This window comes from Hydra vulgaris, chromosome 01 (assembly GCF_038396675.1).
Source record: "Hydra vulgaris chromosome 01, alternate assembly HydraT2T_AEP".
NCBI lineage: Eukaryota > Metazoa > Cnidaria > Hydrozoa > Anthoathecata > Hydridae > Hydra > Hydra vulgaris.
The window spans coordinates 38,478,527-38,493,271 of NC_088920.1; the positions used below are offsets into that span (position 1 = coordinate 38,478,527).

At 33.1% G+C, this 14,745-nt stretch overlaps 2 protein-coding genes across 2 annotated transcripts; both read left to right on the forward strand.

Moving 5' to 3' along the window:
• Positions 1-5,869: 5,869 nt before the first annotated feature.
• Positions 5,870-6,610, forward strand: LOC136074384 (uncharacterized). The gene has a single exon (XM_065786696.1). The coding sequence runs from the start codon at positions 5,870-5,872 to the stop codon at positions 6,608-6,610; it is 741 nt and encodes a 246-aa protein (XP_065642768.1).
• Positions 6,611-6,637: 27 nt separating this feature from the next.
• Positions 6,638-7,483, forward strand: LOC136074385 (homeobox-like protein HDP1). Its single transcript, XM_065786697.1, has one exon. It carries the CDS (start codon positions 6,638-6,640, stop codon positions 7,481-7,483), a length of 846 nt encoding a protein of 281 aa, XP_065642769.1.
• Positions 7,484-14,745: the final 7,262 nt, after the last annotated feature.

The following is a 14,745-nucleotide window of genomic DNA, read 5'->3' on the forward strand; positions in this document are numbered from 1 at the left end:
ATATTTGAGGCTGTTTTGTATTATAATAATAAAACAAAACTCATAGTCGTAAAAGAGTGCTCAATATTAAAAAGATACTTCAAATAGAGCGATATACACGATAAACTTCGTAAGATATTTAATCGAAATACCATTAAAATAAGCTACTCATGTATGCCAAACATTAAGTCCATCATTAATTCGCACAATCACAGGATATTATATAGCCAAGGTAAAGATGAGGGAAAAACATGCAACTGTGTCAATAAATCCATCTGTCCCATGAACAATCAGTGCTTGTCGAAGAACATCGTTTATCAAGCGACCGTGTCGTCAAATGAACCTGACTACAAAGAAAAAGTATATTTTGGCTTATGTGAAACTCCATTTAAATTTCGGTATGCTAACCATCTAAAATCTTTTAACATTAATAAATATAAAAATGATACCGAATTGTCTAAAGAAATTTGGGACATAAAAGTCAAAATGTTTACACCCTTAATTAAGTGGAAAATTGTAAAACGTTGTAATCCTTGCAACACTTCGTCAAAAATTTGCAATCTTTGTTTATAAGAAAAATTCCTTATTTTAACATATAAAGGTGATAACTTGTTAAATAAACGAAATGAGTTGATTTCAAAATGCAGACACAAGAATAAATTCCTCTTATCTTTTTTTGACACCGGTGATTAGCTGATATTTTGTTTTTTCTTAGCGACGTTAAGATCCCACTACACAGTATTTTGTAATTTTAGCGGGTTTTTTTGTTTTTGATTTTGTCTTCAATGTCTGTTGATAGCCGTATAGGAATTAAACTTAAACTAAAATATAAAAAGTTTTTTTTTCTTATTTAATATATATATATATATATATATATATATATATATATATATATATATATATATATATATATATATATATATATATATATATATATATACATAGCCTGAAAAAGGTTACCCAATGAGGTTAATTGTAAGCACCATTGGTACACCTACATATAACATCTCTAAATATTTAGTCAATATGGTACAACCCACTCTAAACTTAAATGAAACGCGTTTAAAAAATTCTCAACAATTTGTGGATACAACAAAATTATGGGAAATTGATAAGAATGAGGTTCAGGTCTTTGATGTTGTGAATTTGTACCCTTCGGTCCCGATTAAAGAAGCAATCATTATACTAGTTGAAAGATTAAGAAACAACCAGAGCTTTACATCTAAGTTAACTTTTGAAGAGATCAGATTACTTTTAGAACTTTGTCTTTCTCATTGCTATTTTTTATATGAAAATGACATTCATGAGCTCGAAAACTCCGGACCAATTGGGTTAGCTCTTATGGTGGTAGTTGCTGAGTGTTTTTTACAACATCATGAAAGTAATGTTCTTTCATTGGCGCTTAACAACAATATCCATGTGAAATCATTTAAAAGATATGTCGACGATATTAAATCAAAGTTCCAAGTAGAAGAACATGCGCAAAAGTTTTTAGATCTACTTAACAAACAACACAAAAGTATTCAATACACAATGGAATCTGCCGACTTAACCAATACATTAAACTATCTTGATGTTTCAGTTACCAACACTTAAACCGGTACATATAGTTTAAAATACATCGCAAAAAGGCAATCACTAATGTTCAAACTAAACCGAAATCATGCCATGACCCTAAAATTATCAATGTTGTCTTTATTGGTTTCGTCCATAGAGCACTACGTTTATGCACAATAAATAACATTGATGATGAGTTGTCGTTTCTTATCGATGTATTTGTAGAAAACGGTTATGAGAGAAAAAGTCTGGAAAAACTAGTTAAGTCTGCGAAAGTGCTAACAACAAAAAAGATCTCACGAAAAATCAACATTTCCTAATGTCTCGAAAAAGAATTGTGTCTTTACACTGGATCCCTGGAATCAGTCCTTAGTTACGAAGAGTTTTTAAAAAAGCAGGATACGCACCAGTGTTTAAGTCTCCAAAAATCTCTAAAGTCTACTTAATTCTAAAAATAAACATACACTACCATTTAATTCCTATCTTGGTGTTTACAAATTAGAGTGCTCTTGTGGCAAATGTTATGTTGGTGAAACTGGACTGAAAATATCGTCTCGGATATGCCAGCATCAAACAAGTGCAGCAAACAAGGTAAAGGGAAAAATTCAGCTGTAGCTGAACATTCCAAAATTTGCCAAGGAAATTTGCCAAGAAAAATAGTTTTAATAGGAAAGTTAGGGAAGCGTTGGAAATACAGCACAACGAAAGTACCTTTCGCGACAATGGTCTTAACTGGGATAATGACAATTATGTGACGACGTCATTTTGGAAACCTATGTTCAAATTCTTGCGTCACAAAAAACTCTCTTAAAAAACTCTCAAAAAGAAGCTCTTACAAAGAACATTGTTTCGTAAATTTAGACGGTTTTGTATAATATTATTTTTTATAACGGTTTTTAATATACTTGATAAAGAGGGTATCTATATTCCCTCGAAATATTATAAAAACAAATATATTTTTAACAAATAGAACTTAATTCATAAAAAGAAGTTTTTAAAAAATTATGTATATATATATATATATATATATATATATATATATATATATATATATATATATATATATATATATATATATATTTATATATATATACATATGTATAATAAAAGGTTTGGGATTTTAAATCATTTAAATCTTGTTAAAACCTATTTTAAATTGCACCTTTAATGTTGTTGTGGAAAGTTATGGAGCATTCTATGACAATTATGAGATGCTCGTTTAATAGTTTTTTATTAGTAATTACTTTTATGTTTAAACGGTTTTGTAAATTTTTGTAATGTAAATTTTTTATGGACGTATCGTGTTATGTATTGAGTTAAATTTATGTGAACATAAATTTAACACAATACATAAAAAGCAGAGTTTAATTTTTATAAAGAGAAATTAGCTAGTTTACGAAAAAAAAAAGATTTTCAATTTATTGTTGTATTGAAAGCAAGAAAACTTCTTCATCTAGTACTTTAATTTTTAATGTCGTCTAAATAACTTTTCTAAAATGCCGTTTTCACCTAGAAAATTGAATGGGTCAAATGTGTTTTGTTCATTTAAATAGTCCGCAAAAAAAAATGGAAAATTGTACAATATATGAGGAAAATAATCATTTCATACACCCTAATATTAATGTTTTACGCTAAAATGCGGAAAATTTGGACAAAAATGTATAATGCACATTTTTCCTTTTCCCTAGTGCCTAGTTCCCTCGTATCTTGTAAAATGAAGAACAATAATATTACAGATCGCATTTTTAAGCTTACAACATAGCTGACCTATATCGTAAGTTTTTTACAGCATAGCTGACTTATGTCGTAAGTTTGTTACAACATAGCTAAATACTATGATGCTTGCGTACTGAGGCAGAAGTTAGCTGAAAAAGTTAAATCGTGGTCTGGTATGAATGTCTGGTATGAATGATTCTGTTAACAGTTGTCTTGCTCAGAAAAATAATCAATGAGCCCCAACCTTTCAGGCCCTTTTTATTCATGTCTCTCTACTAACTTCTTCTAGATGAGTTTTCAAAATATTTAATGAAGTTACAATACAAGTATACACACACAAAAAAAAAGCTAAATAAAATTAAGATCTTTTACATACAATTTTAAAATTTAATGAAAACATAATTTTGAAATGCATGAGTACAAAACAAAAATATAAATGTAAAAATATAAGTTTATATAAATAATTATGAAGGTTTAGTAATAAATAGATTAGGATTCGAACTTCGAAAGTTTTCGAGCAGTTCTTTATTAGTAATATTTAGTGTGATTAAATATCCTAATAACACGATAAAGTAGAATAAACATAAATTTACTTCATAAAATGATCTGATTGCATTTCTCGTTAAACATTTCTTTATTTTTTTTTTTTTAGGTGCCCCAAGAAGACCTAACAGACTTGTCACAGAACACCGCGGAAGTGCATTTAACCAAGAAGTTTACGCCTCCTTCCTTTTCGTGACGCGAAATGTCTAAAGCTCGCTTCGAACCTCAATCTCCTGCTTATAGAGCAAGCGCTCTAACCACTGCGCCACGGCCGCAATTATATATATATATATATATATATATATATATATATATATATATATATATATATATATATATATATATATATATATATATATATATATATATATATATATATATATATATATATATATATATACATATATATATATATATACATATATATATATATATATATATATATATATATATATATATTATATATATATATATATATATATATATATATATATGTATATATATATATATGTAAGCTCCTTCATGTTTACCCGATAAGCAATGTCTTGTTTTCCAATATGCAAAATGATGTCAATTACTCTATCAAAAAGAAGGCGTTGTTGTTCCACCTCACTTTGTCTTTTACTGTTAAACAGGTGATCAACTTCTTTCTTTTTCTCAGCTGCAAAAAAACCATTAATGGCTGCAAAATGAGATTTAGAATTTTCATGCTTTTGAAGTCTATCTAACAGATGCCGTTTGTTACAACTAAACCCAGTTATAAAAGTTTTGGTCTTGTGAGAATGCCATACACGCACTGCAGAATATCTTTTCAATGAAGTGGAATATAATAGTCAACTTCGTTGGACTTGTTCACCGTTAGGCATATCTCTGTAATATAAAAGAAGTCATATCTGTTGTTAATTCTTCTTCAATCTTATTTGGCTCAGATTGTTCACTATCTGTCTCTTCTTCTTTAGATATATCATCTATAAAACATCCATTTCATTTCTATCCTCATCAATCAGTTTTTCTCTATCATGAACGATAGTTTCTGGAACAATCAATTCTACTCCATACTCACGTCCTCAATAATATTTGGGACAATAACTTCTTACAGATTTGTCAGTTTGCTATCATTTTTAAAGTTCGCACACAGAGGCGATTCTACGAACAAAACTAGGGGGGGAGGGTGAATTTGTAAAAAGTACCAACTGGCTTCTGAAAAAAAAAAGAAAAAAAAAGCTCCTCTAAACTAAAATTTACGTCTCTGTTTGCACATTTTTATCTCCAGGGCCCTGGTCTTATATAAAATATATACACATGACTCAATCAAAACAAAAAGTTTAATTTTTTTTGTTATAAATTGATTTTTTAGTCTCTTACTCAAGATAGTTTACTTTACCACTAATAAATAAAATATAAGGCTGCTTTACGATGTCTTTGTATATTTTATTAAACATTTCATATTTTAATCGTATAAATAACTACCATATTAATTATATTGTTTTTGCAAAATTAATGCATATTATTAATTTGTATTTTTGTGTTTTACTCATGCATCAAGATTGGGGCCAAGCACTTTTAAGCGTGATATGGGTTTGGGAAGGAGGAAATCCTCCAACCTCCCTGGCCATTCCGACCATGATTTAAGGCGATGCTTGTAAAAGTAAGGGACGAAGGCCAAAAAAGTCTTTTAGGGAGGCCACATCCTGGACCAAAAAAAGAAGGGCAGAGAAGAACAACAAAGGGAAGACTCTGGAATAGGAACTCATAGCTAGCTGCAACAAGTTGAAGGAGGAAGGAAGAGAGCAGGACTGTTCTATTAAAGTTGGTGAATTACAATTATTACGTATACGTGGTAAAAGTCACGTAGATAAACGTGATAAAAGTCACGCATTTATTTATGGTTTTTAATGGCTATTGTTGTTTTATAATTTTCATGGGAATTATAACTTTGTATTTATATACGATTTTTTGTAATAAAACAGAAGGTTGAAAAACGCTTAGATATTTGTTTTATATATATATATATATATATATATATATATATATATATATATATATATATATATATATATAAACGAATACAAGAATGCAACAAGCTATTTCGGCTATTATGCCACCAGTATTTGATGGCAACCATCAACGGTTTATCCGTCAACTGCGAACATATATTGCAGCAATGGACATTGACGAAGCAAAGAGAAAAACGATAACATTAACATGCTTGCCACCACAGATTTATTCTGCATTAGAAGATCTATGCTTGCTGGCATACCCAGAAGACGATTCAGTGACTTACGAAGAGATCGAGGAAAATATTATGAAGCTTTTTAAACCAAAGTCATCGTTAATACTACGCTTTGAATTTGCAACAATTAAAAAAGCAAGTAACGAGAGCGTGACGGAATTTTCACGACGGATTGCAAGAGCTGCTGAAGGATGCAAATTTACGGAAAGAGATGACAGGATGCGCGACCAATTTATCACTGGCTTTAACGATGGAGCTACAATCAAACGGCTAATACTGGAATCTGAAGAACTTACATTTGCAAAGGCTGTTGAGGTTGCTGTTATTTTGGAACGAGTGACTCAAGAAGCCCGACAGTTGGATGGTTCCGATAATGTGATGGTTGCAGCAACATCGCTACTTCCCCAAACAACTGATTTTGCCGGAACAAATAAAATAACATGTTTTAATTGTGGGAAATTTGGACATTATGCACGGGACTGCGAGGCAAAATGCAAGAGCTGTTTAACGATTGCAAGGTTTAAAAGGAAAAGGGAGAATTTGGAAATAATGGCATCCAGTATTCTCACTGAAACAGCATAGCCATCATTAAAAGTTAAAATAAACGGAATGTTCCGAACAGCATTAATTGATTCTGGATGCTCAATTACAGTGGTTCATGCTGAATCTACACGTGGACTTGTTTCAAAAAGTGAAAAATGCATCACAACTTTGGGAGGAACTGTACAAGTACTAGGTGAAATGGTAATCAAATTGGAAATTGATGGAATATATCGGATGGTTAATTCGTTAATTGTAAAGGACAAACCATTCGGGTTTGATTTGATTTTTGGAATGGATGCTATTGAAAAATTCGGAGGAGCCGTAATCTATGGTGATAAAAACCGTACCGTCCGAATGTTAGCATGTGACACGGAAAAATGTGGCGCAAATTATATAAGTAAAGAAAACGAAATAAACGAAAAGAACAAAATAAACGAAGAGAACGAAATAAACGAAGTAAACGAAGAGAACGAAGTAAACGAAGAGAACGAAGTAAACGAAGAGAACGAAGTAAACGAAGAGAACGAAGTAAACGAAGAGAACGAAGTAAACGAAGAGAACGAAGTAAACGAAGTAAACGAAGAGAACGAAGTAAACGAAGAGAACGAAGTAAACGAAGAGAACGAAGTAAACGAAGAGAACGAAGTAAACGAAGAGAACGAAGTAAACGAAGAGAACGAAGTAAACGAAGAGAACGAAATAAACGAAGAGAACGAAGTAAACGAAAAGAACGAAGTAAACGAAGAAAACAAAATAAACGAAGATAACGAAATAAACGAAGAGAAAGAAATAAACAAAAACAACGAAATAAAACATCAGGATTTCACGGCAAATTTCGACGGAAAAAAGTGGACGGCATCATGGAACTGGAATAAAGAGCCCGCAATTAATACGATCCGCGAATACAATTAATACGATCCGCGAATGCAAGATGAATTAATACGATCCGCGAATACAAGATGAGCGAAAAGCATGAAAGTGTTACCGAAAAGAAATAAATAAATAATCAACTCTGGCATTCTTGTGCCGTACAACGAGCAAGCATTGGGACCACCTGAAGTATTGATACCGCTCATGTGTGTTGTGCAAGAAAATAAAGGTAAAAAGATACGCCCAGTGGGAGACTTCCGAGCTCTCAACGAATTTGTAAATTGTCACACAGCAAATGACGTTTGTCAAGAGAAACTGCGTCGTTGGAGGAAAATTGAAAGTGCGAAAATCCTTGATCTTAAGAAAGCCTACCTTCAAATTCACATTGACAAAAAATTGTGGCCATATCAAACTGTGATTATAAATGGTGAACGGTATTGTTTCACCAGAATGTGTTTTGGCATCAACGTGGCTCCAACAATAATGACTACAATTCTTTGTCACAAGCTCAATATGAATTCTACTGTGAAGAAAGCATGGGATAATTACATTGATGATATATTTGTCGATGAAAGTGTAGAAACAGCTGAAAATGTAGCGAAGCATCTTGAGAAATTTGGGTTGCAGTGTAAACCTCCAGAAGAGCTAGAAAAAGGACGTGTTTTAGGATTGAGAGTCGAACGAAATAAAAATGGGGAATTGATATGGAAGCCGAACAATGTAGTACAATTCCAATCTTCAAATGCAGTCACACGATCACAGCTTTTTAGCAATTTAGGTAAACTTATTGGACATTACTCGGTGGCAGGAAGTTTGCGTTTACAAGCTTCATACATCAAACGATTAACTGGAAATATTCCATGGAATGAGTATGTTTCTGAAGATTGCAAAGAAAAAATGAATGAGTTGCTTCACCGTTTGGAAAAAGAGGACTCGGTTGGTGGGAAATGACTGGTACCAGTGAATGGAAAAGCTGAGCTTTACTGTGATGCATCGTCCATAGGACTGGCTGAATACGATAAAGGAAATAGCAAAAGATATTAAGATTATTGTACAATGGATTCCATCTGAACTAAATCTAGCCGATCGACTTTCACGAATCCCTTAAAAATGGTGCAGAACAGTGTGTGCAACCGGAATAATCCAACAGAAAGACATATGGAAAGTTCATTCAATTGGTCATTTTGGTGTCGATCGAACATTGCAACTTTGTTTACGAAACAACCAGAATGTATCACGTAAGGAGGTTTCAGCAGTAATTGCAAGTTGTAACCAGTGCAACTCCATCGATCCTTATTCCGTAAAATGGAAGCATAGTCAGCTGAGTGTAAAGCAAAATTGGATTCGGGTTGCTCTCGATGTGACGCATGTAGGTGCAGAACTATACTTATCAATGATTGACTGTGGCCCATCACGGTATACAGTGTAGCGCAAACTGGTAACCAAAACAGCGGCTGAAATTATTGGAAAGCTGGAAGAAATATTTTCCTTATTTGGACCGCCAGTCAACCTTCCAATGGACAATGAATTTCGTTCACACACGCTAACAAGGTTTGCTGACGAGTGGGACGTTGATTTAGAATATTGAGCAGCTCATCGAGCTCAAGGCAATGGTATCGTTGAACGCATACACAGAACAATCAAAAGAACAGTCGCCCGCTCACGTTGCTCAATCGCTCTGGCAGTATTACTATACAATGAGACGATCTCATCAAATTGTAGTAAAAGTCCATCGCAGCTATTTAAGCAAAAATCAACGTCGTTTATTCCAGGTGTCGATACACGTAAGAAAGTCTAAAAAATATGAAGCAGACAACAGATTCAAGGAACGTGACAATGTTTGGGTATAACCAGCTTAAGAGACAAAATGTGAACGGTCTTGGATACCTGGTATCGTACGGAAGCAAAATGCCTGGTCGTTTGACGTCGAAACCGCAAATAGGGTATTCCCACGACATTTCTCACACTTGCGTCGCCGTATTCCGGACTCTCATGATAAAAAAGACTCATTTAACGATGGTCTTTATATACTAAAAGATGGAGTTGGTAACGGTAAAGGAAGATATAACGAGAATGCCGTTCAAGTTCGAAATGATTGCAACGAACAAACGATAACGCGCTCCGGACAAATAATAAGAGCCCTACAACGATTAGACTTATGAGTTAATTCACCAAGAGGGCATGTTCTATTAAAGTTGGTGAATTACAATTATTACGTATACGTGGTAAAAGTCACGTAGATAAACGTGATGAAAGTCACGCATTCATTTATGGTTTTTAATGACTATTGTTGTTTTATAATTGTCATGGGACTATTGTTGTTTTATAATTGTCTATTGTTGACTATTGTTGTTTTATAATTGTCATTATAATTGTCATTATAACTTTGTATTTATATACGATTTTTTGTAATAAAACAGAAGGTTGAAAAACGCTTAGATAGTTGTTTTTAATATATATATATATAAACGAATACAAGAATGCAACAAGGACGCTTAAGTTCTGAAGAAGATCAGAACCTTTTATATTAATGGTTCAACAGCTGAGCATAAGTGCTACAATGTTGTTAAAGATTTGACCTTTTGGAAATGTGGGTAGTAGATAAGTTTGGCATAATTTTTATGTGTTAAATTAATAATAATACAAATTGTCTTTATTCCTCACCTGCCTTGTTACCCTACTGATCCGGAGCAAGAAGACGGAAGAGGTTTCTAAAGAAACCCACTCTATTGCAAATCCGCTTCCACACTCTATTGCAAGCTAATTAGTTTTAAAATTGTAATAAAAACAAAGCTGTTGTGGTGGAGGAGAGAAACTTTTTCAAGGATTTTCAGGCTGCCCCTAGAAGGTTGGATGTCACTAAGAGGTCATTTCACTAAGAAGTTGCCACACTTCTTAGTGAAATGATTGACGCAATTTAAATTCCCGAACTTTATTACTTATATTAAGATATAAAACTTTCCCATATAATTGAAAAACCATCAAGACATCCTAGGACTACCTTGATCACCCCTAAATTGACCACTTAAGCGGTCCTGACTCCTCCTAAAGACCAAATATGCCCAGATTTAATTTCCTTGACTTCAATTATCTATATTTAGACACAACATATCCAGTGGTGAGATCCAAGTATTTTAGGAACCGGTTCTATCTTAAATATTAGAACTACCATCGTTTTTCGGTGCATGATACATCCAAGTACTACAGATTTGCGATTGTATGTATATGCAACTTTTTTTGTTTTACACGACTGTCATCAGCAGAATGATTTTGTCTTAGCCATGATTTTACAGTTGATTGGGGATCCCAGTCTTCTAATGGTAGACCCAGCAAATCTATAGTCATTAAATTGTTTGCATTTTCAACAAGTAACCTACTTCTTTTATATAAATAGATAATATTGATTTTTGAAAAGCCTCTTTCAGCTTCTGCTAAACTGACAGCTATGGTATTCACAATACTTTTGGCCTTTCTAATACTTGGTGGTATTGTGTGGTTTACATCATTCTGTATTGCACTTTCAGCAAAGTCTCTAAAATCATTGACATCAATTTTGTAGGAGAAAATATCCTGAAACATGCAAAGTTTTTTTTCTGCCTCCATCCATGTTATAGTGACATAGTGATCTCTTCAATGTTCCATGATTTAGGTTCCACTTAGTTTATCAGATCATGCACTAGATGTGAACCTTTATCATTGTCTCTACTTGACAAATGGTTGAAATCCATTAAACTCTTCTGCATGTTCTGGATTATAGAATCTAACAGCTTCTCTCTTGGCAAATTGACAAGTTTAGAATTTTCAGTAAAACCTATTTTCTTGAAGTTTTCAGATTCCAGTTTTACATCAACTTCTTTTCATGTTGTCCTCTATCTTTCTTAAGCATTTCCAAGGTTTTTACTGTCCTCTTAACTAATTTCTCAGCCATTGGCAGTAATACACTTCTGGCTTGCAATGCATTTGAATGAAGAGAAATTTCATGAAGTATATCTAACATGAGTCCAAGTCATTTAAGAAATATTTGTTTGACATCCATGCAGCCATTCCTAAAAACCTTGCATCTCTGCAGAATAATTCATGCAGAGCAGAATATTTCTGCCACACTGCTTGTGCTGCTCTCAAACTACACGCAGCCTATCTAAAAGTTTTCAGGATCTTTTGCCCCAGCTGATGAGAAATACTGTACAGCTGCATTTGATTTTTGTTTGACTGGTGAAAGATTGAATATATCTCATCCATAAAGATTTTGAAGTAATTAACTTGTTTTATTTCTTTTATGGCATCATCCAAAACAAAATGCAGCCGATGGTTTAAGCAATGTCAAAGTATAATGTTAGGAAAATCTTTCTTCAGTCTTACACCCACACCTGACGATTGTCCAAGCATCATACTGGTCCCATCTGAGCAAAAAGCAATGAGATTCATTTTCAAAAAATCCATACCAAAACCAATACTATTCAACATTTCTACTAAACATCTGTGTATGTTTTCTTCTCCTTGTCCTTCAAGTTCCACAAGTCCCAGGAAAATCATTGGAGGCAACTCATTATTCTCTACTTTCGCATAGATTATAAGAACAGACATATTTGATATTGTGGAAGCTTCATCAACGATGACACATATTTTACGTTTTTCTTCCATAATCTTTAAGAATATTTAACCTCTAATGTCCTTTGCAATTTGAGACTATTTTTTTTGCACTTTTGCGGGAATGAAGGCAGAAATCTATGTCAATTCCATTTTTAATTTGGAGTTCAATTTCGTATTTCACATCACTAAGTAGCCTGCTCCTTTTTGTTAAGCTATACACTGTGTTGAAAACTTTGCATGTTGAACTGATGTACTTCTCATTAGCTTTATCAATGCTTTTGGTAATGGTATCATATTTACAGGAATCAACTTGATTTACACAAATTGCGTGAGCCTTGGATGTAAAATGCTCCTTCATTTCTGTGGGAAGCTAGCTGGGTTGTTTTGTTCTTCCCTGATGCTAATACTTGACACTTTTTCCATTCTATTGAAATATGTACGTCTATCATATTCAGAGAATCAAATTTTCCACAATGCAAGCAACCAAGTTTTTTGTCCAGCATAATTAATCCATCATACTTTTGTTTAAATGAATCATATTGCTTCATACTCCAGAAGTCTGGAAGTTATTGTTCTTGCTGAACAGCTTTGGGAGCTGAGGTGGTACTCATTTCTTCCTGCAGCATATTATCCTGAGGTGAATTAGCATTTTTCTCTTGTAGCACTGCATTAGGAACTAATATGGTATCTGTTCCTTTTTCTACCATAGCATCATGCAGGGAAGCAGTATCTGTAGCTTAAGACAAAGCAGTCTCATCCAGAGTATCTGCAGTTCTTCTTACTTTCTGTACAAAGTGGAACATGCTCTACTGTCTCTTCATTTTCAGAATCTATTCTAAGAAATAACCAAAAATACAACATTTACTAATTTAAGACTCTTTCACATTGTGGTAATCATAATGTCTATCGAACGCTATCTAAGTTTGTTAGTTTTAGATCTCATATCAATTTAAACTATTATTTATAACATAGTAACTTACTTTATTAAAGTTGTCTTCAATATTTTGATGTAATACGGTGTAATATCCTATATTTTTAATTTTAAGAGATCGTTTGTGTTTTGTCTTCGTCAGGAAAGCCATTTTTGTTGTGTGACAACTCCGAGTAATTAAATATTACGAGAGCGCTATATCTTGTTACGCTTTCCGAGGATTTAGTAACCGATTCGCAGAGTATGTTACTGTCCAGGAACCGGTCTTGCAAACCGGTGCGAACAGGCTGAATTCCACCACTAAACATATCCTACCTAATGGAAAAGCATTGGGAAACCCTGTGACCACTCTTAACAACCCCTAAAACGACCACCTGTGTAATCATAGCCACTCCAAACTTAAAATTGAGCCCAGAAATAGATTCCTTGGCCCCAAAAATACCTATAAAGATGTATCATATTTAAGCCATTAACAACTTTGCCATTTTTGAAAATTCTGACCCATTGTGCATTATCAACCATTTAAAAATATTTTTCCTGTTTTTTTTTAATGTTGTTTTCCTGCTGCAAAATCATGCAAAGATTTTTTGATATTTAAAAGTTTGTGCACAAGTTTATGTTGGATTGTAATGCTCATATAATAAAATAAAAATGAATTAAAAAAAATTGTAAACCGCTTGACGTCAAGGGCTTGAATAGGTTGTTAGATTGTTAGATTATAGTTTAAAATCAGATTTTATCTATTAGAATACATTATGCATTATAACTGAAGATTTTTTTCTAACCACCACGGCTGCATTAAGTACTTTCTCACTTAACTTAATACAAATAATGCAACAGTTAAAAATCAGATGAAAAAAGTATTTATTGAAAATAAAAAATTGTCTTAGACTCTATCAGAAGTAGACAAAGACTTTTATGAAAAATAAATTGATATTTTCAAAATATTCGTGAACGTTTTTGCTATTCCGGAAAACAACCAAGGGTGGATCCATAGGAGGGCAATGGGGGCAATTGCCCCCTCTTAGATATTTTGAAATAATTTTATATTTAATAAAGTATGTTGTTTCAAAGTGAAATTATGGAGGCTGTTTAAAAGCAATAAAAAAATTTAATAATTTGTTTAGTGCAAAAATAAATAGGACTGCTAGGATATCAGTATGACGTAATTTCATAGTAGAATAAAACAGTGTAAGACTACTTTCTAAAAAAACCAACTAAAAACGTTTTGAGATTTAAACCTAAAAATTGCCCCCCTCCCCCTACTTAATTAGAGTCAGGATCCACCGAATCAAAAAATCCCCCCCCCCCCCTCCTTCTTACATCTTCAGGACATTATTGTATGAAAAGGGGTTTTTTTATCCTCTTTTCATACAAAAATGTCTTTGGGACGTCAATACGACGTCTTATAAACCTCACAAGCCCGTAAGGCGTTCTTGAGACATCCATCGGACATTCTGAGTAAGTATCTGCTGGGAACATTTTAGTGGTTTAGAATAAACTTTTTGAAACTTAAAAGTGTAAAAAAAGTTTTTTATCAAATCGACATTTTTTGGTCAAAACGTTTAACTTTTTGAATCAACTTTATTACACTTAAAAAAATAAAAATTACTACGACTAATAGCGAAAGCTTATAATTACTAGAATGAATTTTGAACTAATCAAATGACGCCGTTACCCGCCTTTTGATAATGCTAACCGGGCAATAACCAACGCCTTATGTTATTGTGGGCGGGTACGCAAGCGCTTGGGTATCTGTCGACAGCCTCACTCCTTGTATCAG